The sequence below is a fragment of the Theropithecus gelada genome, chromosome 15 (genome assembly GCF_003255815.1).
Source record: "Theropithecus gelada isolate Dixy chromosome 15, Tgel_1.0, whole genome shotgun sequence".
NCBI lineage: Eukaryota > Metazoa > Chordata > Mammalia > Primates > Cercopithecidae > Theropithecus > Theropithecus gelada.
In genome coordinates this window covers 110,957,794-110,980,707 of record NC_037683.1, presented here as the reverse complement: position 1 = coordinate 110,980,707, position 22,914 = coordinate 110,957,794, and the positions used below count along the sequence as shown (strand labels likewise).

Below are 22,914 nucleotides of genomic sequence, written 5' to 3'. Positions count from 1 at the left end.
AGGCTTTTTCTCCATGAAGTCTCAGAGCGATTTCGCAGTCGTCCGCTCCCAGAAGCTTCCTGGCCGGAGTCCGCCCTCCAGTCTCGGGAAGGACGTGCACGTCTGTCTCTCTGGCCGCGGACCCTGCCCACGCAGGCTTGCCCTCCAGCCTGTTTATAAGGCCTGAAGTTACTTCTGTTTTGTTTTAGCCCAAAGGGTGAACTGCTGCCAGCAGTATGTCTGGAATGTTATTTACTTGGTACATTTCTGTGGCTTTTCTTTGTAGCATTGCACATGCCAGAGCCATTTACTTGAAAATGCCAGGTTGCACAGTTTGTCTTCTCGACGGGGTGACTTTCTCAGTTAGGGGAGTTTAGTTCCTGTGTCTCTCAGCTTCTTCCTTCCTTCCTTGTTTTTTTCCCCCCGAGTTAGTGCTCTGAGCAATACTGTTGGTGCCTGTTGCATCGCACCCCTTTGTCCTGAGTGCCCCAACTCCACTCGTAATTTCTGGGGTTTCTGGTGTCCTCTTCAGAGTGCCTGGCAGACGCATTTTCATTTGCACGCCTGCCCTGTTATTACTTCACATGAAAGCTGTCTGTTTTGGCAGACGTGACTGTCATGATTGCAGCTGAGCTCTGAGCTGAATGGGTGATGTTGTGTAAAAGGGAGCTCGAGGTGGGCTCTTCTCCGGTGGTGGCCGTGGGAGTGGAAGAAAAACCTGCGAGCCGTCTTGGCTTGTGCCGAGCTGACATGATGGCAAACAAATGACTTTTGAAGGGAGGAACCGGTGTGTACAGTCTCCCAATTTGGAAGGTTTCGCAACTGTTTTTGTTCAACTGAAGGAGGAGAGAGTTTGTAAGGGCAAATTCTTCATTAGGAAGACTGTAAACAAGTCCTGGAAAAAGGATAATTGCTGAAGGAGGAGGCGTGGAAGGTATTTGACGGGCCTCTTTCGTCAGCTCCCCTTTTTCCCATGTCATCTATGCAGTTTTAATGGTGGTATTTTGGGTTTTAACACAAGGTATGGAAAATGAGATTAGCTAAATCTCCCTGTCTGGTGCCAGTCCTGGGGCCGTTTGCACACCTGGGTGGGATAACTCCCTGCTTTCTTTCTCTCTCTCAGCACACTTTTGTTCTGTCATGTGAGTCCATAAGCACTTGCAGATACGACGGAAAAGCTTGGCCTTACACAGGCTCGGCCTTTATTCGGGCCTCCTGGAACCCTCGGCCCTCCCCAGCAGCTGCCGGTGTGTTCACATCAGAGCCGGCCCCCGTGCAGAATGGAACGTTTTTGCTCCATTCTTCTCGGCTTTTTCTGTCCTTCTGTGTGACTTCTCAATTTGTTTGTAAGCTGCTTAGATTTTTGGCTGAAGGGTCTTCTTTGATCTCTCTCCTGACGGCATAAGCTTCACACGGTCACACCTGCTCTTCTTTTACAGTCCAGGTTTCAGAGGAAATGCCTCCACTGCCTTGTAATTTTTTTTTTTTTTTTTGAGTGTAAAACTTTGGTGCAGGTTACTTATTACAGGTAATAGCCGTTTGATGATGGAGAAAACTGCTTGGCAGAAACGGCCACCTGAACTGCAGCCAGAAACCTAAACTGCCGCTTTATTTATGTCTGAAAGCATCTAAGCCACAAGCCTATCAGTCATGATCTAGCATGCACATGATAATAACAGGCTCGCCAGGCTAGGAAAGCTGCCCCATGGGATGGCCGGGAGGACAGGCTCTAACAAGACTCTGTGCATTTTCTCCCCCATTCTCCACAGCCCACACATCATGTTCCTCTCTCAGAGCATCTTGACAGGAGGGAGCCATCTCTGTGGGACCCGCCTCTGCCATGAAATCGCCCACGCCTGGTTTGGCCTCGCCCTCGGGGCCCGCGACTGGACAGAGGAGTGGCTGAGCGAAGGCTTCGCCTCTCACTTGGAGGATGTGTTTTGGGCTGCAGCACAGCAGGTGGGTTAAGGTGACCGTAAGCCTCTCACTCCCCAGAGTCAAATTCCGCTTCTGGTCATTTGCTCACCCAGCAGCTGTGGACTGAGGGCCTGCTGTGCACTAGGCACAGACGTCATGGGGAGATGGCTGCATAAACAAGAGAGGGAAGCCCCTGCTCCTCACAGGATGTGAAATCTAGAGGTGGGGAGAGTAGACAAGTGGATCAGCAGTGGGTCCAGTGTGGGAGGCCAGTCGTCTCTTTCTGTGAAGAGAAATGAGCCCCAGAGAGGGGCAGCGGGTCCTCTTTTAGAAGCAGTAAGCGAAGGCCGCTCTGATAAGGAGATATTTGAGCAGAGATGTGAAGAGAGGTCATGCTATGGCATACTCAAGCACTTCTTTGTGGTTGTGATTGTGGTGACGTGTGTGTGCGTTGTGTGTGTGTGCATTGTGTGTGTGTGTGTTTTAAATAAAGAGATTAAAACGTAAATCCAGAATCATCTCAGATGTCTGCTCACAAGTAATAAATGAAGAATGAAGCAGGGGTGGTATAGATTAGGGAATGGTGAGGACTGTGGCAGACTGACAGCTGCTACTCAGCTCTAACCAGTTGTCATGGTGAAGGGAGGAGGGCTCAATATAACCTACACTATTAGTTTTTTAAGGTAATTTATAATTCTGAACTTTTATGTGAAGTTTACTAATTTAAAAAATACCATGCAAGACAAATATACCCGAAGCCAAACCTGGTGCACACGCTCCCAGTTTGCAGCCTCTACCTTAAAGCATTCTAGTGAGGACAATAAGCAGCTGAACTGCCTTGTGCTTACTTTCAAGTTCCTAATTTATTTATTTTATTTATTTTATTTTATTTTATTTTATTTTATTTATTTTTTTAGACAGAGTCTTGCTCTGTCGCCCAGGCTGGAGTGCAGTGGCACGATCTTGGCTCACTGCAACCTCCACCTCCTGCGTTCAAGCGATTCTTCTGCCTCAGCCTCCTGAGTAGCTGGGATGACAGGCACCTGCCACCAGCCTGGCTAATTTTTGTATTTTTAGTAGAGACAGAGTTTCACCATATTGGCCAGGATGGTCTCGAACTCCTGACCTCGTGATCCGCCCACCTCAGCCTCCCAAAGTGCTGGGATTACAGGCATGAGTCACCATGTTCAGCCTCAACTTCCTAATATGCGGGTCACTCTTTTTCCCCTGTCATCCTTGTCCCTTATACACTGTGCTATTTGGCATTTTCCAAAATTCCCAGGTTTGTGCATACCTGCATGATATTGTTCAAGATCCTTTGTCTGTTGAAATCTTATTTATTTTTCACTAACCAGCTGGAGGTCACCTTCTCTAGATAGCCCAGACTGATTACCTGACTCACAATTCAGCACTGCCCTCCTATACACTGTGGGTTCTCACGATACGTGGTACTTACCTTTTTAAACTTACTGTTCTGTTTTCTTTTCCTTCTACTATGTCATTTCCTTATCCTCATACCTGGACTATGACTGCTTCAAATTGGAGCTGGGTCTTGCTTTTCTTACCCTGGCCATGGACCCAGCAGTGTTCTCATCAGTGTCCGCTGCCACATGGAGTCCTGTGAGGAGAGGCCACATGATAGACACAGAAAAGGCTCTGGGCTCTGAGTCAGAAAGACTGACTTCCGGTCCTGGCTCTGCCGTTCACCGGCTCTGAGTGTAGGTCGGTTAGGTAGCCTCCCCAAACCTCCGTTTCCCCATTTGTAGAATGGATATTAGAATGCCGAAGCTTGCAGGGTGAATGGGATCAGGTGTGAATGAGCTTAGCACAGTGCCCGACACGTGGAGAGTGTGCAAGAAATACCTGTTCCCTTCATTTTTGTGTTTCCCTCCGCCTTACACACAGGCACTCAGCAGGGGTTTAATGTGAATGTACCTCTATCACCATCTCTTCCCTGGAGTGCCTCCCTTCTGAGACAATCCGATCTGAGCTGGTCCTGGAGTTGTCATGCGTTCCGGGCGTCTGATCATGACACCTCCGGGTTTGATCTCCTGCATCCCCAGAGTGCTCCTCCTTAGCCTTCCCTCTGCCTAGACTTCTAGGAGGCCACTCCTTAGTCTGCTGGCTTGGTCCTGCCTCTTGACTGATAAGTTTGCAAAGAGAAGTAAACACCAAGTATCGTCAGAATTCCGAGGTAGGAGAGGACAGGCCTGGGCGGGCCCAGAAAGCCTTTGTGGCTTCTGTTGTGAGCCTAAAGGGACAGCAGGAGCTGAGCTTTCTCTGTTGCTCCTTTCCCTTAATATGATAGGGGTCAGCCCCTCATCATCCTTGGAGGTACGTGCAGTAACTCTTCAAGATGCGAAAACATGAACACCCCTGAGGCAAAATGGCCGTTCTAGATTCCAGCACAAAGTTTGAAACGTTTCCAGAGCACGTCCGCCAGGCTGACCTCTCCCTTCAGTGGCGAGACTGAGTTGTTGCTGGCCCTGGCGAGTGCCTGCCTCAGACCGTCCAGGGAGTGGGGAGCACCCTGTGGGGCAGGGGTGGGTGTGCCACCTCCCGGGCTGCTCTTGGCCCGCAGGCCCCACCAGAGATCAGGGATGAGGACACAGGGTGATGGGGTCACCGGGGTCACCTCGCTGCCTGGGAGACTGTGCCCTGCAGCACTGAGCAGTAGGAAGTGTGGCGGGGCTGGGGGTGGGGTGCGGGGACGTGTGAAATCCCAGGGAGATGGAGACCACCATCCACTCAGAGAGGCATCCGCAGGGATCTGTGAATTGAGTCAGTCGCAAGGTTGGATGGTGTAGCTTGTCATCAACCTGGAGAAAGTCTAAATGCCTTCACAGGCGTAGCAGTGTGCTCGGGCTGCCATAATAAATCCCAGAGACNTAAATGCCTTCACAGGCGTAGCAGTGTGCTCGGGCTGCCATAATAAATCCCAGAGACTGGGTGACTTAAGCAACAGACGTTTATTTCTCACGGTTCTGGAGGCTGGAGGTCCAAGGCCAAGGTGCCAACAGGGTTGGTTTTTGGTGAGGTCCCTCACTCTTCCTCGCTTGCAGACGGCCAGAAGCTGCTTTTTCTCTGCGTTCTCACACGGCCTTTCCTCTGTGCACGCAGAGAGAAAGAACACTCTGTTAGCTCTTCCTCTTCTTAGCAGAACACCAGCCCTGGAGGATTAGGGCCCCACTCATGACTGACTTAACCTTAATGACCTCCTTGAAGGCCCTGTCTCCAAATACAGTCACACCAGGGTAAGGCCTTCAACACGTATATTTTGCGGAGACGCAGTTTAGTCCATAACAGCAGGCACGTGGGGTCTGAGGATCATCCGGCCTCGGCCAGCTTCCCTGCACCTCACTCCCTCCCAGAACGGTCGTCTGCTCTGGGTCTGATGTACGCCTTGCCGTTCTCTAAGCACATCACACCCTTGCCTGGCCCGACGTGCCTTGCAAGTGCTTTCCCTCTTCCTGAAATCCCTCCTCCCCGGCCGACTCCTGCCTCCCTGAGCACCAGCGCTGCCACCACCCCCTCTTCAGGAAGCCCTGGTGGGCAAGGGGGCATCTGGGTTCCCCCGTCACCTCTCCCGTCACCCGCTCTCTGATGTTAGTTTTCCTGCCATCTCTCCCTCCCCTGGCTGCTCCCCGAGGCCCTGTCTATATTGTCCCCAGGGCCTGGCAGAGACTCAGTAGATATCTGTTGAAGGAATTATCAGGAACGTTTGATTTCCAGAAACACCTGTGGATAGACGTCTTCCATCCCCAGTGGGTGCTCTGCTGCCCGCCCTCCCTCACAGAGGTCCGGGCCGTGTGGCCCAGTGAGCACACCATGGGACGGCAGCGGGTTCTGGCTCAGTAGGGCAGTGTGATGGCCTCCCCTCCCCCAGAGTCAGTCCAGGCAGCACTTTTAGTTATGTGCACACAGAACCATCTGGGTTGCATTAGCAGGCCCCGCTGGAAACAGTCCTTAACAAAATTGAGGGCTGGGGAACATCGGAGGGGAACGGTAGGGCCTTCCCTCCTGTGCAGAAAGACAACGCGGGAAAAGAGGACAGATCCAAGTGGAAACGGCCGCAAGGGAAGCCCACGCTGTCCAGACCAGGTGTGTGTTGGTGGGATGGGCGGGTTCCCGAACCAGGCAACCGCCGCCGAACAGCAGGCCCGGCTCCACTGCCAGCAGCACAAGCGAGCGTGCGCGGTTGGTTGGTGGTGTTAGGCACTAAGAGGCTCCGGTGGCCTTTAGGGTTCTGATGGAAGCAAGGTGAGAGCACGGGGCAGGCTATGTTGTCCCCCATTGAAACCAAGCGAGCCATTTCACCAGCACCACGCCAGTGACGGTGTTTTGTGCATGTGTGTCTGTGTCTGTGTCTGAGCAGCTGGCCCCCCGGGAGGCTCGGGAGCAGCGGGAACTGAGGGCCTGCCTGCGCTGGCGTCGCCTCCAGGATGAGACGCAGAGCTCCCCCGCCGAGATGCAGGTGTTAAGGTAAAACTGCGTTGTGATCTGCAGCCCTCTCGTTCCTTCTTTCCTTCAGACATCTCCCTGCCGCTGATGGCATCTGCTGGGTTTCCTTTTTAAACTGAGCTGGGCGGGCTTCTCGTCCCCCGAGATGGGACGGTTATGTTCTAAGTCTTTCAGGGTGTGTGTTTTGATTTGCCTTCCGACATTTTCCTGGTGACTGTTTAGGAAAAAACTAGCATGAGGCCATTTCCGGGGGTCAGATCCTTCGTTTGAAGTTCTAATAGTCACTTTGTGTGGTGGCTGCGGACGTGGCGAGGGTTGGGGTTTGGCAGCCTGGCAGGCAGTAACCCTGTAAAGCCAAAGGGGAAAAAATCTTTAGGAAAATATTGATTCCTAAGTGTTTAGTGGTCACAGATGTGTGTGTCAATGGGCCCTTTTGTTTCCACCGTAGCCCGGCAGGAAGCCTCTGCTGCCCCCCGTGCAGGAGGATTCCATGGCCAGCTCCTGAGTTTTGTTTGTAGACTGTGGCTTGTGGCATGTGCAGGATTATTTCGTGCCATTTTTCCACGTGTGTCCCTCTCTGCTTCGCTCCTTTTCTTTGTAAAATGGTTATCTGAAACCTGGTGCCTAGGCTCCGGGAGCACTGCGGTTGCTGTGGCAACAGAAGCTTCCGTCCGCCCCTCCTCTTGACTAGAGTCAGATGCTTGGAATCTGCCATCAAACAGGTGGGGAGGGATGGCCATCCAGGAACTGCTCCTCTCCTCGCCCCTTCTTTTTTTTTTTTTAAAAGATGGTGTCTCACTCTGTCACCGGGCTGGAGTGCAGTGGCGGATGTCTGCTCACTCCAACTCCTAAATTCAAGTGATTCTCCTGCCTCAGCCTCCCGAGTAGCTGGCATTACAGGCGCCCACCATCACGCTCAGCTATTTATTTATTTATTTATTTATTTTTGTGTTTTTAGTAGAGATGAGGTTTCACCGTGTTGGCTGGGCTGGTCTTGAACTCCTGACCTCAGATGATCTGCCCACCTCGGCCTCCCAAAGTGCTGGGAGTACCTTCCCGGGCAGAAGCCTGCCTTGGACGGTTCTGCTTTTTGGTTTGTTTTTAAACGAACACCCCCACTTCGCCTGTGACTGAAGCCTAACGCAAATGCACCCCAGGGAGAGAGCTGGCTGGGACTTCTGTGCAGCACTGCAGAACGTCGGGTGTGGCAAGCTGCACCCTTCCCATGGCAAAGTTCCCTGCGCTTGCACGCTAAGGCGGCCTCCCAAGTTGACTCATCCATTGTTTCGGAAAGGCAGATCTAGTGGAGGGAAGTGGAGCGGGCCAGGAGCCAGGAGACCTGTGTTCCCGCCTCAAAGCCACTGTTCCAGCATCTGTTCCTTCGGCCAATGCTGACTGAGCCAGGCAGGACAGCTGCCCCTATGGCCACCGTGGACACGGCCCCTGCTCTCATGGAGCTTCCACTTAGCAGGGACATCGCTGCATGTACTGGCCGGTCACAGGTGGTGCGCAGCGCTGTGAGCAGACCGCTCGGTGATGTCCATACTGACTGGAGGGTGGCACATCAGGAGGTGGGGGGATTTCTCTCTGAAAATGAGCTGCCTTGTACGTAGCCTGGCTGAGGCGGGAAAAGCCTTAGTGTGCCTTAGGGATAGAAAGAAGGGCAGTGTGGCTGGAAAGGGGACTGAGGGCAGGGGCAAGAGAGGCAGGCAGGAGCCAGGTCCCACGAGCCTTTCTCCAGGTTCTCGGAAGCTGCTCTGGGGCCTTCGGCAGGAAGGTGTGTGATCCGCTCAGTGTTTGTGCAGTGCTGCTGTGTGGAGAGCACCACAGGCAGCCGACGGAGAGCCAGCAGAACGGTTGCAGCCTCGCAGTAGTAGTCCATGCGAGAGGCCCTGGGGTGCCGGTGACAGATGCAAGACGCAGACCTATTTGAAATGTGTTTTGGCCATGGAACCAGCAGGCCTTGGTTGATTGAATGTGGAGAAGAGGAAAATGAATGTATCCAGAATGGCTTCGAGGTTTTTTGAGTTGAACAGTTGGGTAGATGGTGATCCCATTTATGTGATGGTAAAGACATGGGGAGGAGCTTGGAAGGAAAGTGAAGTTTCCAGCTTTGCATGTGTTAAGTTTGTGATGACCAACAGATATTCAATAGGATGAACTTGGGGGACTGCAAGTCAGGAGCTCACTGGAGAGGCTGGAACATTCCGCCTATAAAACCCCTTAAATCCTGAACACAGTGGAATCCCCAGGGAGAGAGGAGAGTGAGAGAAGAGGTCACGGGGAAGAGGGGGAGCCAGCAGAGGAATCTAGGGAAACCGTTACGTGTTTCCCCAGAGAAAATCAGGGCTCCAGGGCCATGGAGGCCAGAAAAGAAGCTGAGGCAAGCAGGTGGGAGTGGCTGATGTTGGCAGCTGCCTGGGGGATGAAGGGGGTGAAGGAGAGAGAAGTGGGACGACATGGGTGGTGGAGAAGGAAGCCAGGCTGAAGTGGACGGGAAGCGGGGCTGGTGACTGTAGGCTCCGTGAGACGGGTTGTGCTGGCCCAGGAAGCCGAACTGGAAAGGCAGCAGAGGGACATGAGGGCCAGAGAGGTTTGCTTTCAGTCGGGCGCCCAGGAGCATGCTTACCGACGAGCCGCCTCACTGCGCAGATCCCTTCACCCTCAAAGGCTCGGGCCCTCCACCTGAGAGGTCATCTCCATTCTCCACGTCTCTAAGTCCCTTTGATCCCTTTGGTTCTGCATAACCGTAGTCCTTCAGTGGGGGGTAGAGGTATCATAATGAAGATGAGTTTTGATGAACTGTGTTTCCAGCTTAGACCGCACCCTGGGAAGTCGGTTCACACACGAGGAGGGCCTCATCTCTGGCTTCCCTGGAGCCTGAGTCAGCCCAGCTTCTGATGGCCAAGATCTTTTCCTTTGTGTGTGGAGCTGGGAGAACAATCTAGTATTTTTAGACCTTTGTGCTAGACGGCTTTTTATGGCATTTGCTTTTCTTTGTCTTAGTGTTCAGAAATTTTGTTTGCCTAAATTTAGGCTGACCATGAATTGACTGCATTTGAAAGGCTTATTGCACATCAGTAAGGAAAATACTGTTATCAGATGCACTTACAATGAGGAGGAAATGTGTCCGAACCTGCCCTGAATTATATAGTCTAAGTCTCGTTCACTCCCATCCCCTAGAATTCTCCCTGAAATTGACTCAGAGAACCTGGAAATTATTGAAAGTAAAAGGAAGAACCAGACTTGTAAAAATTTGTTCTCAGATTTTGTTTTCAACGAGACCTTGGGAAAGAAGTCCCTTAAAAACAATCAGAGGTGCTATCTTGTTTTTTCTTCCAAGATGCCCCATGGTTTTGAAATGATGGACCAGAACAATGTAAAAGTCTGAGGTTATGTCTCAATAGGTTTCCACATGTTGGCGGACACAGTGGAAACTTCTCTTGAGATCTTTGCCACACTGTTCAACATGTCTGACCAGTCTCCTAAAAATGCTTTCTCCTTGAAGCACTTTCTCCTCCTGGCTTCTGTGTGTCTTACTCTCCTTGAGTTCCCTCTGCCTCTGTGGCCAGTCCTTCCTCACCTCTCTTGCTGGCAGGTTAACAGTCTCCACTTCAATGGCCCAAGGCTCAGAAAGACTGAATAAGATGTCTAACCTCCTCTGGCTGATAAAGAAGAGAACAGGGATTTAAACCCAGGGACTGAAACTCTTCTGTTTCCCTATACCATATTCCTGTCTTCAGGGAACTGAGAGAGCATTTAGTTGCATTTAAAACAAAAACAAAACAAAACAGAACAGAAACCTGTAGGTATCTTGGGCTCTGGAAGGACATACAGGTCAGGGTAAAATGTATGCTTAGTCCAGGCGTCTTTTGTCTTTTAACACATGAAGTATGTGTCTTATTATTTTAAAAGATATTGAGAAAAAGGAAAACTCAACATTCTCTTGATTATAGATAGTGGAGCATTAACAAAGTGAGAAGAGAAAAACTAAAATTTTGTTTGGCAATGATTTATTAATTTCAGTAGTTGATAAGAACAGCTTTCCATTTGTGCCTTCCATCCACCCACTGAGTCGCGGTCTCACCAAGTGTTTCTGCTTTTCTTTTCTTTTCTTTCTTTTCTTTTTTTTCTTTTTTTTCTTGACACAGTCTTGCTCTGTTGCCCAGGCTGGTGTGCAGTGGCGTGATCTCTGCTCATTACAACCTCTGCCTTCTGGGTTCAAGGGATTCTCCTGCCTCAGCCTCCCAAGTAGCTGGGACTATAGGCAGGTGCCACCATGCCTGGCTCATTTTTATATTTTTGGTAGAGACGGGGTTTCACCATGTTGGCCAGGCTGGTCTCGAACTCCTGACCTCAGGTGATCCGCCCGCCTCGGCCTCCCACAGTGCTGGGATTACAGGCTGAGCCACTGTGTCCGGCCCAGATGTTTCTTAGATGGACTTCGTTGTGCTTCCTTTGCATCAGATGTGTCTGAGATTGACTTGCTGGTAAGTCATTCGTTACAGGTTTCTTGTGTTTTCCTGGCCTTCTCAGCCTTCATTGGCTGGAGAGCCTGTAATGTGGCTACAGACTTCTGAGGCAAGACGATCTGCTCAGTTTCGAAATGTCAGGGATCACATGCCACTTTTCATTTGTTAATTATTGAAGATGTCTTTTCCACACATGAGACCCCAAGGACTCTCCCAGACTCTTCCTCTCCTCTCTGGCCCTGGGCAGAACTCTTCCCCAGGCAAAGTCTGCTTTCAGTGTTCCTTTCTGCCCTGCCACTGCGCAGCTCTCTCCTGTCATCCGTCCCCTGCCTACAAGGTCCCCTCCTGACCTGTGCAGCGGTGGCGGCTCTAGCCGGAGATGCACGGGGCTTCTGAAAGGCCCGCCATGCCTCCTGTCTCCAGGGTGCAGCTGGATTCCGGCAGCTTCTGCCTAAGTGCTTTCAGTCAGCACACTGTGACAGGCCCCAGGGATGGAAGAGCTAAGGTGGCAGGGTCAGAAGAAATCTCTGTTGGTTTTTATCCTTTGTGATTTATTATGTCTTCCCTTTTTGTCTGGATTCATTGTTAAAGTCAGGCTCCTGCTGAGAAAAACATTAAATTGTATCGCTTTAAGGAGGTGCTGACAGGCAGGAGTCTATGGAACTCTAATCTTAGCTGCTGCCTCCACTTTGATACAATACTAGATAAATGCCAGCATCTTTCCCTAACCTTCCTCCTGAATGCCTCATCCCTTGATCGCAAAAACATCCCTTAATAACAGGGGAAAAACCCCAAGTATGGAACCCTATCCACAGCCAAATAAACCCTGCATGCCACAAGTGCTGTGAACTCGTGTGATGCCGAAGCACTGTACATTCCACTTAAACTAGGAAGCCTTTTTTCATTTTTATTTTTATTTTATTTTATTTTATTTTTTTTTTGGAGATGGAGTCTCGCTCTGTCCCCCAGGCTGCGGTGCAGTGCAGTGCCGCGATCTCGGCTCACTGCAAGCTCCACCTCCCGGGTTCCCGCCATTCTCCTGCCCCAGCCTCCCAAGTAGCTGGGACTACAGGCGCCGCCACCACGCCCGGTTAATTTGTGTGTGTGTGTGTGTGTTTAATAGAGATAGGGTTTCACCCTGTTAGCCAGGATGGTCTCGATCTCCTGACCTCGATCTCCTAACCTCGTGATCTCCCCGCCTGGGCCTCCAGAAGCGCTGGGATTACAGGCATGAGCCACCGCGCCCAGCAGGAAGACGTTTTTTATTAAGTCTTCTGTGTGTAAACCTTCTCCATATACTTGATGTTTTCACCTCTAAAATTTTGCTCAAAATTTTTATTTCTAATCCCCAAAGAACACAGCAGTCTTTTCCACCTGCATGTGGGGACACGTGTATTCGCAGGGACCCCAGCCTGCCTCGTGGGAAAGCTGTCCTCCTTGGAGCATCCCTGGGTGCAGTCGTATACTCGCTTCCAGCCCCCGGGTTCCCCTTCCTCTGCTGCTCCTCTCTCTCGAGATTGGAAGCCTCTAGCAGGGCCAAGAATAAATCCTTTTACTCTTCCTGGGCCAGCTCCCTTCTCCCAGGCCTTCAGTGTTTATTCCAGACCTTCCTGTTCCCCCTGCCTTCTTTTGCCTCCTGCTCTGCTGGGAAAATGGAGGCCGTCAGCCATGCTCTTCTTTTGATTCTGTAAACACAGCTACATCCGTATCTACCCCGACCTCTCAGTGCCCAAGTGACATCCTGTCTGCCTTGATGTGGCTAAAGATGAATCACTAGTTTCAGGGTAGAGCTAGAAGTGCCTGTGGCTTGACAGTTTCGTAGAATTGAACCCTCTGCCCCTGAGGAAGAAGGGGAAGGAGGAATGGAAAACGAGGCGCTTGTCACTTTGGACCATGTCCTGTCAGGGGGGACAGTAGTTCTTTGGGGGCACCCACAGGCATGACGGTGGTGAGAGCCTAGAATAAGTGACCAGTCACCTTTGTGTGTCACCGGAGCTTCTTTTTGATGGATTACCTGGTGGGGTCTTGTTGCCGACCAAGAAGAGCAGGCAGTCCTTTTTAATTCTCTTGATGAAAGCCAGCCATATCCTTCTATTTTAATACGGCATTCATACCTGAATTTAATTAGCTACATTTTTATTGATTCATACCATCTTATTTTTAAATTCAAAGCTTGCGGGCTTCGAGGAAGAGTCTGGTAAGGAGACAGGAAAATCTCAGTTTCATCTGCTTTGGTGGGGCAAGCTCCAAAAGGGAAATGTCCCGGGGCCCCTGCCCAGTGCACCAGCTACCTGGGGCCCTCCTCCACCAGGACCTGGCTCCATTGCCACCCACGGCCCTCTGTCCTCAGCCCTCCCTCCTTTCCTCTCCCTCTGCTAACTATGCTCACACTTCTCCTATCTTTTTTTTTTTTTGAGACAGAGTCTAGCTCTGTTGCTCAGGCTGGAGTTCAGTGGCGCAACTTCGGCTCACTGCAGCCTCTGCCTCCTGGGCTCAGGTGATCCTGTCACCTCAGCCTCGCGAGTAGCTGGGACCACAGGGGCGAGCCACCGTGCCCGGCCTCTCCTATCCGTAATAATCTCTCCTTTAAACTGCTGCACACTCATCTAATTAGCCAAACACTTGTCTCCATTCCCACAGCTCTTAAAACTGCCAGTCCTGGAATCTGCTTTCTGCTCTCACCAGTGTAGGGAAACTGTTTTTTCCTTGGCGCATTGTACCCTGACAGTCACCAGATTCTGGAAGCAAATTTTATTTTTAATCTTATGAGACTCCTCTGCTTTGTTTGGTACTGTTGACAGCTCTTCTGGAAGTTTCTGTCACTGGCTTTTGTGGCAGTCCCTCGCCTGACTCTTCTTGCCCCTTTGTCATTTCCTCCTCCATCTCCTTCAAGGTCTGCCCTTTGCCTGCCCGCGTCTTCCGAGCTGGTCTTCCTCGGGCCTCCACACTCGGCTGCATGTCCTCCCAGACTGGTCTCCTCTGAACCCCCGTCTTAGTTGGGGTTCCCCGGGTGCAGACCCTGACGCAAGGCATATGGGACAGAGATTCACTAGGAATTGTTCCGATACGGTTTGGCTCTGTGTCCCTGCCCAAACCTCATGCTGAATTGTAATCCCCAGTGTTGGAGGTGGGGCCTGGTGGGAGGTAGTTTGTCATGGTTTAACACCATCCCCCTTGGTGCTGTGGTCACAATCATGCGTGAGTTCTCACAAGCTCTGGTTGTTTACAAGTGTGTGGCACCTTCCCCCACCAGCTCTCTCCCTCCCGCCCCAGCCCTGTAAGATGTCCTGCTTCCCCTTCGCGTTCTGCCGTAATTGTAAGATTCCTAAGGCCTCCCCAGGAGCTGAGCAGATGCCAGCATCATGCTTCCTGTACAACCTGCGGAACCGTGAGCCAGTTAAACCTCTTTACTTTATAAAGTACCCAGTCTCAGGTATTTATGGCAATTCGGGAACAGACTGATATATATGTTCCCAGGAGGTGGAAAGGGAAGGAAAATGGAAGTGAGAAGAGGAGGCCAAGCCATGGTGCCGTGACATCAGGCCGGGTCATGCAGGGTTACTCTGCAGGAAGCATGGGTCACCCTCGGTTGTTCCCATTGGGCAGTGGACCCCCAGGGTGCATGTGCCCTGCACTCATCTCATTGGTTGGAGAACTGTACAGTCCCAGGTGCTTCCAGCTGCTTGTGTTCATGGGAAAGACAGGCTCAGGCAAGCCCAGGGCCGCCCTCTGACAAAGAGTCGCAGAGAGCATGCCAGGGGCTGCTGTGCACACAGGTGGGGTGTGGGCATGGCTGGCCATACCCCCTTTTAAGCCAAAGGCTCCCAAGTCTCCATTGGCAGCTGCACTCTCTCTAAAGACCAAGTGTGAATGCTTAACTCCTTGTTGACATCTGTCCTGATTACCCCACAGGCATCTTGTACTGGTCATCCCCTCTACCTCGCTTCATCTGCTCCCCTCCCATAGTGTTGAACTGGTGGCACAGGTCCACCCACAGCAGGGTAAGAGCCTGGGAGCTCCAGTTCCTGCCTCTCCTTCACTCCTCCCCTGGCAGCCATTGCTAACAACTGCCAATTTCATCTCCTCAGGATTTCCTCAATTCAACCCCTCTTCTCCACCCCAATACCACCCCCTGTCTCTTCCCCACGTGCTTGTAGCGGTCCAGCAGCCCCGAGTGCTTTCTACTTCTGGTCTTGCCCTTCCTTGCTGCCACCAGAGAGTTCTCCGTATAAGAACCTCATGGTTCTGCCACCTCCTTGCTAAAACTCTCCAGAAGCTTCCCCTCACCTGCAGGAAAATCTTCAAGCCCCTTGGTGTGGCATGCGAGTCCCTGCACATCACCTCTGTCCCCCGTCTCATCTCTTGTCGTTCTTTGCTTTACCCTCTCCCTCCGGGTAGCTCAGAGACCCCTACTGTGGGAGTCAGCTCAGGCTGCCATAATAAGTGACCAAAGGCCAGCACAGATTTATCTTCCCACAGTCTGGAGGCCAGGAGCCCCACATCAAGGTGTTGACAGATTTGGTTTCTTCTGAGCCCTCACTCCCTGGCTTGCAGTCACTGAGCAGAAAAAACAAACTGCTTTTCATCTGCTCTCACCCCACAGCCATCAACACAGAAGACTTCTGTGGCCAAATGTGTGGGAAGTTTCCCCACACACCAAGCGAGCAATCACTTCTGTAGTGGGCAGCAGCTGGGTGTCCCCTGGTTCAGTGTAATTCTGACACTGTCCAGAGCGTCAGATCCCGCAGGGTGAGGGCGCGTTCCCCCGACTGCCCTCCACCTCCCCCAGGTTGTCTGCCCTGTGCTTTTGACCAACAGCTATAAATTGGGGTTCCCACGGCTGGTGCATTGGGATTTGCTAGAGCAGCTCCCGAAACCCAGGGAAACACTCACATTTACTCATTTATTACAAAGATACTACACGAGATGCAGGTGGAGAGATGCGCAGGGTGAGGTATGAGGGAAGGGGTGTGAGGCTTCCTTGCCCTCCCCAGATGTGCCCCTCCCTGTGTTCAGCTGTCCAGAAGCTCTCACAACGCTGTCCTTTTGGGTTTTTATGGAGGCTTCGTTTTACAGACGTGATTCATCAAACCACCGGCCTTTGGTGGTCAACTTGACCTTTACCCCCATCCCCTCCCTGGAGATTGGGGGCGGGGCTGCAAGTCCCAGCCGTCTAATGCTGCCTTGGTCTTTCTGGTGACAGCTCCTCCTGAGGCTACCTAGGGGCTGCCAGCCACCCATCCACTCATTAGCATGCAAAGGCAAAATTGTGAAGATCCAGAGGATTTTAGGAATTATATGCTGGGAAACGAGGACAAAAACCAAATACACACTCCACAGTGTGACAGCCACCGTCTCGCTGTGTCCTCACGTGACCTTTTCTCTGCGTCTGCATGTCCCTTGTGTCCCTCTGTATGTCTTAATCTGCTCTTCCTAAAGGACACTAGTCACATTGGAATAGGCCCACCCTGACAGCCTCATTTTAATTTAACCACCCCTTGAAGCCCTCAACTGCCCTGTCTCCAAAGACAGTCATATTCTGAGGTACCGGGGGACATGGCTCCAACATATAAATTTGGGGGAACCCAATTCAGCCATAGCTCGTACCATCTGCCTGCTCTTTCTTACCTCCATGCCTTTTAAAAATGTTGTCTCTATTTAGAATATCCTTGCCTTGCTGCATAATTCCATATCATTATGACTCATCACTGTGACTCAGCACAGGCTGCATTGCCTTCCCAGAAAGTCTCAGACCTTTTCCTAACGTAAGCTGCCGTCCCTCCTCTGCACTCCTAGGCTCTCTTCTCTGTCCCTCTCTGTTCTGACTACATGATTTCATAATTCTCTTTATGTTTACCACATTAAATTGTCAAGATTTGATCATTTTCGCCCTACAAAAATAATTTCTGTTTTGAAACGGAGTCTCGCTCTGTCACCCAGTCTGGAGTGCAGTGGCGTGGTCTTAGCTCACTGCAACTTCTGCCTCCCTGGGTTCAAGCGATTCTCCTGCCTCAGCCTCCTGAGTAGCTGGGACTACAGGCACCCGCCACCTCGCCCAGCTAATTTTTTGTATTTTTAGTGGAGATGGGGTTTCACCGTGTTAGCCAGGATGGTCTCGATTTCCCGACCTCGTGATCGGCCCACCTCGGCCTCCCAAAGTGCTGGGATCACAGGTGTGAGCCACCGCGCCCGGCCAAAAACAATTTCATGTGGTCCAACCTAATACATCTCTCTCTTCTGACCTGCAGACTTTCGTCCCTAGGGACCATGTCGTGTTTCTTAGTGCACCACAGCGCTTGGCACGGAGAGGGTGCCCCGTAAGTGCTGAAAAATGAATCTCGTAGACATGATCTCTGTCCCTGAGGTGCTTTATACATTATTTGGAGAGCCGAAATACTGGTCACAAGGTAGATAGGCAATCCTAGGCTACATCCGCAGAGTTTAAGAACGGAGAGTTGACTGTTGACAGGTTTAGTTAGAAAGGGCTACAGAGAGGATGTGAGGCGTGAGCTGGGATAGTAAGAAAGGATACCACTGAGATTGGTGAAGAGGCAGAGGGAGAGGAATTCAAGGAGCAAAGCCTGGTAGGCATAAAAAGGAATGGATTGTGGATGTGGACATTAACATGAGAATGGACTTGCTGGAGAGGACAGCCACAAAAAGAACCCGTGAGACTGAAGGTGGGCCAGGCAAGGCTAGACTGTCATGGAGCTCCTCAGATGCCAAATTCAAGAACTTGCATGTGATCCTCCGGGTAATGGTGAGGTATTTTAAGTTCCAAGAATGACATAATGCAAGTAGAGTTCTGGGAAGATTACCTAACGTTTGGGACGACGTGTGATCAAAGAGAAAGAGTCTAGAGAACAGAGCGTTTGGGATGACGTGTGATCAAAGAGAAAAAGTCTAGAGAACAGAGCGTTTGGGATGATGTGTGATCAAAGAGAGAGTCTGGAGAACAGAGCGTTTGGGACGACGTGTGATCAGAGAGTCTAGAGAACAGAGCGTTTGAGATGACGTATGATCAGAGAGAAAGAATCTAGAGAACAGAGCGTTTGGGATGACGTGTGATCAAAGAGAAAGAGTCTAGAGGACAGAGCGTTTGGGATGACGTGTGATCAAAGAGTCTAGAGAATAGAGTGTTTGGGATGACGTGTGATCAGAGAGAGAGAGTCTAGAGGACAGATGCAATCAGGTGGCTATGTGAGGTACAGAGGCATAAGTTCAGAAGACCTTGGTTGGCCTAAGGATCTGACTGAGTTATTCATTTGCAGGTATCAAAAACGGGCTATCAAAAAAAAAGAAGGCTTCTAGTCTGGGCGTGGTGGCTCACGCCTCTAATCCCAGCACTTTGGGAGGCTAAGGCGGGTGGATCATGAGGTCGGGAGGTCAAGACCAGCCTGGCCAATATGGTAAAACCCCCTCTCTACTAAAAATACAAAAATTAGCCGGGCATGGTGGCAGCCGCCTGTAATCCTACCTACTTGGTAGGCTGAGACAGGAGAATTGCTTGAACCCGGGAGGTGGAGGTTGCAGTGAGCTGAGATCATGCCACTCCGGCCTGGGTGACAGAGCGAGACTTCATGTCAAAAAAAAAAAGAAGAAGCCTTCTAATAATACAGTGTAAAGCCATCCCCATTGTCTATAGGGATCGACCCATCCAAAGAGAGGTTAAATTTGAGGGTTCCCTGATGTTTGTAGGGTTTGAAAAGAGGGCAAGGCAGCAGCCCATGTTCCTCCTTGGCCAAGGTCTGCCTAATCCTGCCTTGCTTTAGGGAGGAATCATCTGAGGATACGGGTTGGTTTCCACTCCAGAGCTCACCCGCCCTTGGTCTCAACCCAGGACGGCAGGACGGGGGTTCTGAGAATAGCTGCCTGGATGAGTTCTGAGTCTGCTACAGGCTGAGAATTTCTAATCTGAAAATCTCAACAAACTTCCTGAGCACCAACGTGACCACTAATGGGAAATTTCATAATTTCATACCTGATCTCATGTGATGGTGGGTCCCGGTCAAAACTTTGTTTCATATACAAAATTATTTAAAATAATGTATAAAATTACCTTCAAGCGGCTGGGCACGGTGGCTCACGCCTGTAATCCCAGCACTTTGGGAGGCCTAGGCGGGCAGATCACGAGGTCAGGAGATCGAGACCATCCTGGCTAACACGGTGAAACCCCATCTCTACTAAAAAAAAAAAATTAGCCGGGCGTGGTGGCGGGCGCCTGTGGTCCCAGCTACTCGGGAGGCTGAGGCAGGAGAATGGCGTGAACCCGGGAGGCGGAGCTTGCAGTGAGTGGAGATCCCGCCACTTTTGCACTCCAGCCTGGGGGACAGAGTGAGACTCTGTCTCAAACAAACAAAGAAAAATTACCTTCAGGCTGTGTGTATAACGTGTACTCAGTATCCTCGGGGCACTGGTTCCAGGACTGCCCCCACCACAATCTCAGGATGCGTAGTCAGCCTTGTGGGAAAGCTGGTCCTTTGTATCCAGTGGTTCCACATCCCTGGAGTATTATATTTTCAATCTGAAATCTGGTTGAATCTGCAGTTGATTGAATCCAAGCATGGAGAACCTGAGGACTGACAGGACCAACTATATATGAAACATAAATAAATTTGTATTTTGACTTGGGTGCCATCCCCAAGATATTTCATTTGTATGCAAATATTCCAAAATCCAGAAATATTGGAAGTCCGAAACACTTCTGGTTCCAAATATTTTGGATAAAGAATACTCAACCTTTACACACATTTGCTGTGTGACCTTGAGAGAGTTACTCAACCACACTTAGCTTTAGTCCCCTTAGCTGTAAAACAGGGATGATAACACAATAGTTTCTACCTTGTAGGTGGACGTGAGGAATAAATGCAGTGAATACATGCAAACCATTTAGAACACGTGTGTTAAGGTGAATCACAGGGAATTGCTGTTTTGGTGGATCTAAAATGAATATTTTCAGGGCCAGGTGTGGTGGCTCATGCCTGTAATCCCAGCACTTTGGGAGGCCGAGGCCGGCAGATCACTTGAGGTCAGGAGTTCAAGATCAGCCTGGTCAACATGGTGAGACTCCATCTCCACTAAATACACAAATTAGCCAGTCGTGGTGGCATGCCTATAATCCTAGCTACTCAGAAGGCTGAGGCATGAGAATTTCTTGAACCTGAGAGGCAGAGGTTGAAGTGAGCTAAGACTGCAGTCCAGCCTGGGCAGCAAAGTGAGACTCCATCTCAAAAAATAGAATAGAATAGAATAGAATAGGGCAACTTCCTACAGTTCAGGTAAATACTTAACACATGTTTGATGCTGTCATCTGTGTCCTCCGGCACTTGGAAGAGGTTTGTCAAGTGGCAGAGGGCACAAGGACGCAGCCCCCACAGCCAGCCCCACTGCCCCTCCTGGCTTGTTCTGATTTCCTCAGCCTGGCTCGTCCCCTCATGTCCGCAAGGCTCTGGGGCTGGGCCCACCCCTATCCCTGCTGCCGCCCGTCCCTGGGGACCACACAAGGCATCTGCTCCTGTCTGTTTACCAACCAGAACATGGAAACACCTCCCTCCCCTCCTGACAAACGTAATTGGCTGGAATGTTCAAAAAGTTAATTTTACTAATTAAGAGAACGTTAAAAAAAAAAAAAAAAAAACAGTGCAAGAGTGCCTGGTCACACACGTAGAGCATAGGCTTAAAAGGAAAAAGCCTGACAGTTCAACAGAGATGCTCAAGCAAATCGCTAGAGGTAAGAACTGAACAGGCAGCACTTCTAACACTTCCCTTCTGGAACCTACATCTAGTCCAGCCCCCCTGAAGGGCGACCCTCGTGTGCCTGCTGACTCGTCTCTGTAAAGCTCCTCTGGCCTCTGTTCGTAATCTCACCACAATCCAGAGCAGAAGAAAGTTCTTGCCTTTATGGCCTTTGAGAGTTCCTACCTGACCGTCGGCCTGCGCCTCTCCTGAGGTCTCCACTGTGTGTCCCTCTATCCCTCAGGCACGTGGGATCCCCCACCCAGTCCTCTGTCTGGTTGTTTTGTTTGAACCACATGCACTAACAAGCGAGCTGTGAAGAGTGTTTCTACCTGTTCCTGATGGGAGGATGCTTTACCTATGCCAGCATTTTCTGAAAACCTTTAGAGCTCTCAGCTAGCCAGACACGGACCCTGCCCTTTCCTGTTTCAAAGGCCAACTCCACCCGCCTGAGCTGCCCACTCAGTTTGTTTCCTGTTAGAGGGACACCCTCAGCTCTCAGCTCCTTTAAACAGCAAAGATGACAGGCATGTCCTGAATAATTGAACTCAAATAACCTTTCCTCTTTGTTTTTCCAGACCATTCCCTGGTTAGTCAGCACTCAGGTCTTTCCAAGGGGGAGAGAATTCTCCATAGACCCCTAATTACGTATTTACAGGACTTGGTGTTTCATTTTTGCAATAACATTTAGTAGGGTCTTTTTTTTGTTATAGAAAAACATGAAAAAGCAAGGCGTTTCATAATCACCAGTTAGTTAACTTTGGTTAATTTTTTTTTTTCAAAAATTAAAGCACGTAGTAAGAAAATTCAAACAGTTTAGAAAAGTATAAAATTCCATTTACTACCTCTGTAGCCACTTACCCAAAGATAATTACTGCTACTGTTTTCTTGTGAATCGGGAAAGTAAATTTTGTAAGTGTACGTGCATACTTCCATACTGCTGCTCTGTGTAGCACTGATTCATTCTAATGCTATTTGACTATGAAATATTTCCTACAAAATTATTGATGTACATATGCCAATCCATAATAATCCACTCTTACTTTGCCCATCGTAAGGATATCTTCTGTACTCAGCCAGTCGGAAAAGTCACTATGTACATTACACGCTCAGCGAATGAGCGTTAGTTTCCCATTCAGAGACACTCTCCTCCAGTGAGCGCTTTCTCCTGTAATGCCAAACTGACTTTGCTCCAGAGTATTTGCTTGCTTCCTGTGCCCCTTTTCCTACCATTTAGTTTGTGTTTTGGCCAACAGTCTTGATCTAGAATGGATGACAAAACTGTACAGGTATTCTGCTGGACCTGCCGCAAAGACGTGAAAGCAGAACGTCCTGCTAGATGGTACAATTCCGCTTTACAGGAGTTCTTGCCCCTTTCAAGTCAATAGTTGAGGACAGAAGGAATAAGGAACAGGGACTGTACTGTTCAGTATTGTACTGGAGGTTAGAGCCGGGGTGCTTAGGCACAAAAGTGAACTACAAGGCATCCAGATTGGAAAGGAAGAAGTAAAACTGTCTCTATTTGTAGACATGATCTTATGTGGAGTAAATCCTAAGTAATCCTCCAAAAAATAATTAGAGCTAATAAACACGTTCAGTAAAGTTGTGAGATATAGGATCAACATACAAAAGTTAGCTGTATTTCTATACACTAAGAATAATCTGAAAATTAAATTAAGAAAAATTCATTTACATCACTTGAACCTGGGAGGCGGAAGTTGCAGTGAGCCAGGGTCATGCCATTGCACTCCAGCCTGAGGGACACAGTAAGACTCTGTCTCAAAAAAAACAAAAAATCATTTATAGTAGCATCAAAGATAATAACATATTGATTCAAAATGGATCAAATACCCGAATATAAAAGCTAAAATTATGAAATGAGTAGAAAAAATGTAGGCGTAAATCTTCATGATCTTGGATTAGGCAATAGTTTCTTACATGCTGGACACTGAAAGCGTAAGCAGCCAAAGGGAAAAAGAATCAGTAGATTGGACAGCATCAAAATTAAAAACTTTTGTGTGACAGACAACCCCATCAAGAAAATAAAGACAACCTACAGAATGGGAGGTAATATTTGCAAATCATATATCTGATAAGGGACTTGTATTCAGAATACATAAAGAACTCTTACAACTCAACAATAAAAAGACAAATGACCCAGTTAAAAAATGGTCAATCTGGGCCGGCACGGTGGCTCACGCCTGTAATCCCAGCACTTTGGGAGGCCGAGGTGGGTGGATCACTTAAGGTTAGGTGTTTGAGACCTAGCCTGGCCAACATGATGAAACCCCGTCTCTACTGAAAACACAAAAATTATCCAGGTGTGGTGGCGGGCACCTGTAATCTCAGC

At 49.8% G+C, this 22,914-nt stretch overlaps 1 protein-coding gene across 3 annotated transcripts in view; it reads left to right on the top strand.

Moving 5' to 3' along the window:
* Positions 1 to 22,914, top strand: part of C15H9orf3 (chromosome 15 C9orf3 homolog) — a 365,530-nt gene that overhangs the window by 197,897 nt on the left and 144,719 nt on the right. The window contains exons 6-8 of one of the 3 annotated variants that reach the window (XM_025359586.1): positions 1,749 to 1,938; positions 6,272 to 6,378; positions 9,765 to 9,999. The exons of 1 other annotated variant lie outside the window; for it this stretch is intronic. In XM_025359586.1, the coding sequence (XP_025215371.1) occupies positions 1,749 to 1,938; positions 6,272 to 6,378; positions 9,765 to 9,804 (337 nt within the window). In that variant the 3' untranslated portion in view covers positions 9,805 to 9,999. Of the gene's footprint in view, positions 1 to 1,748; positions 1,939 to 6,271; positions 6,379 to 9,764; positions 10,000 to 22,914 lie in introns of those variants that run through there. One more of the 3 variants, XM_025359584.1, reaches the window with a different exon arrangement.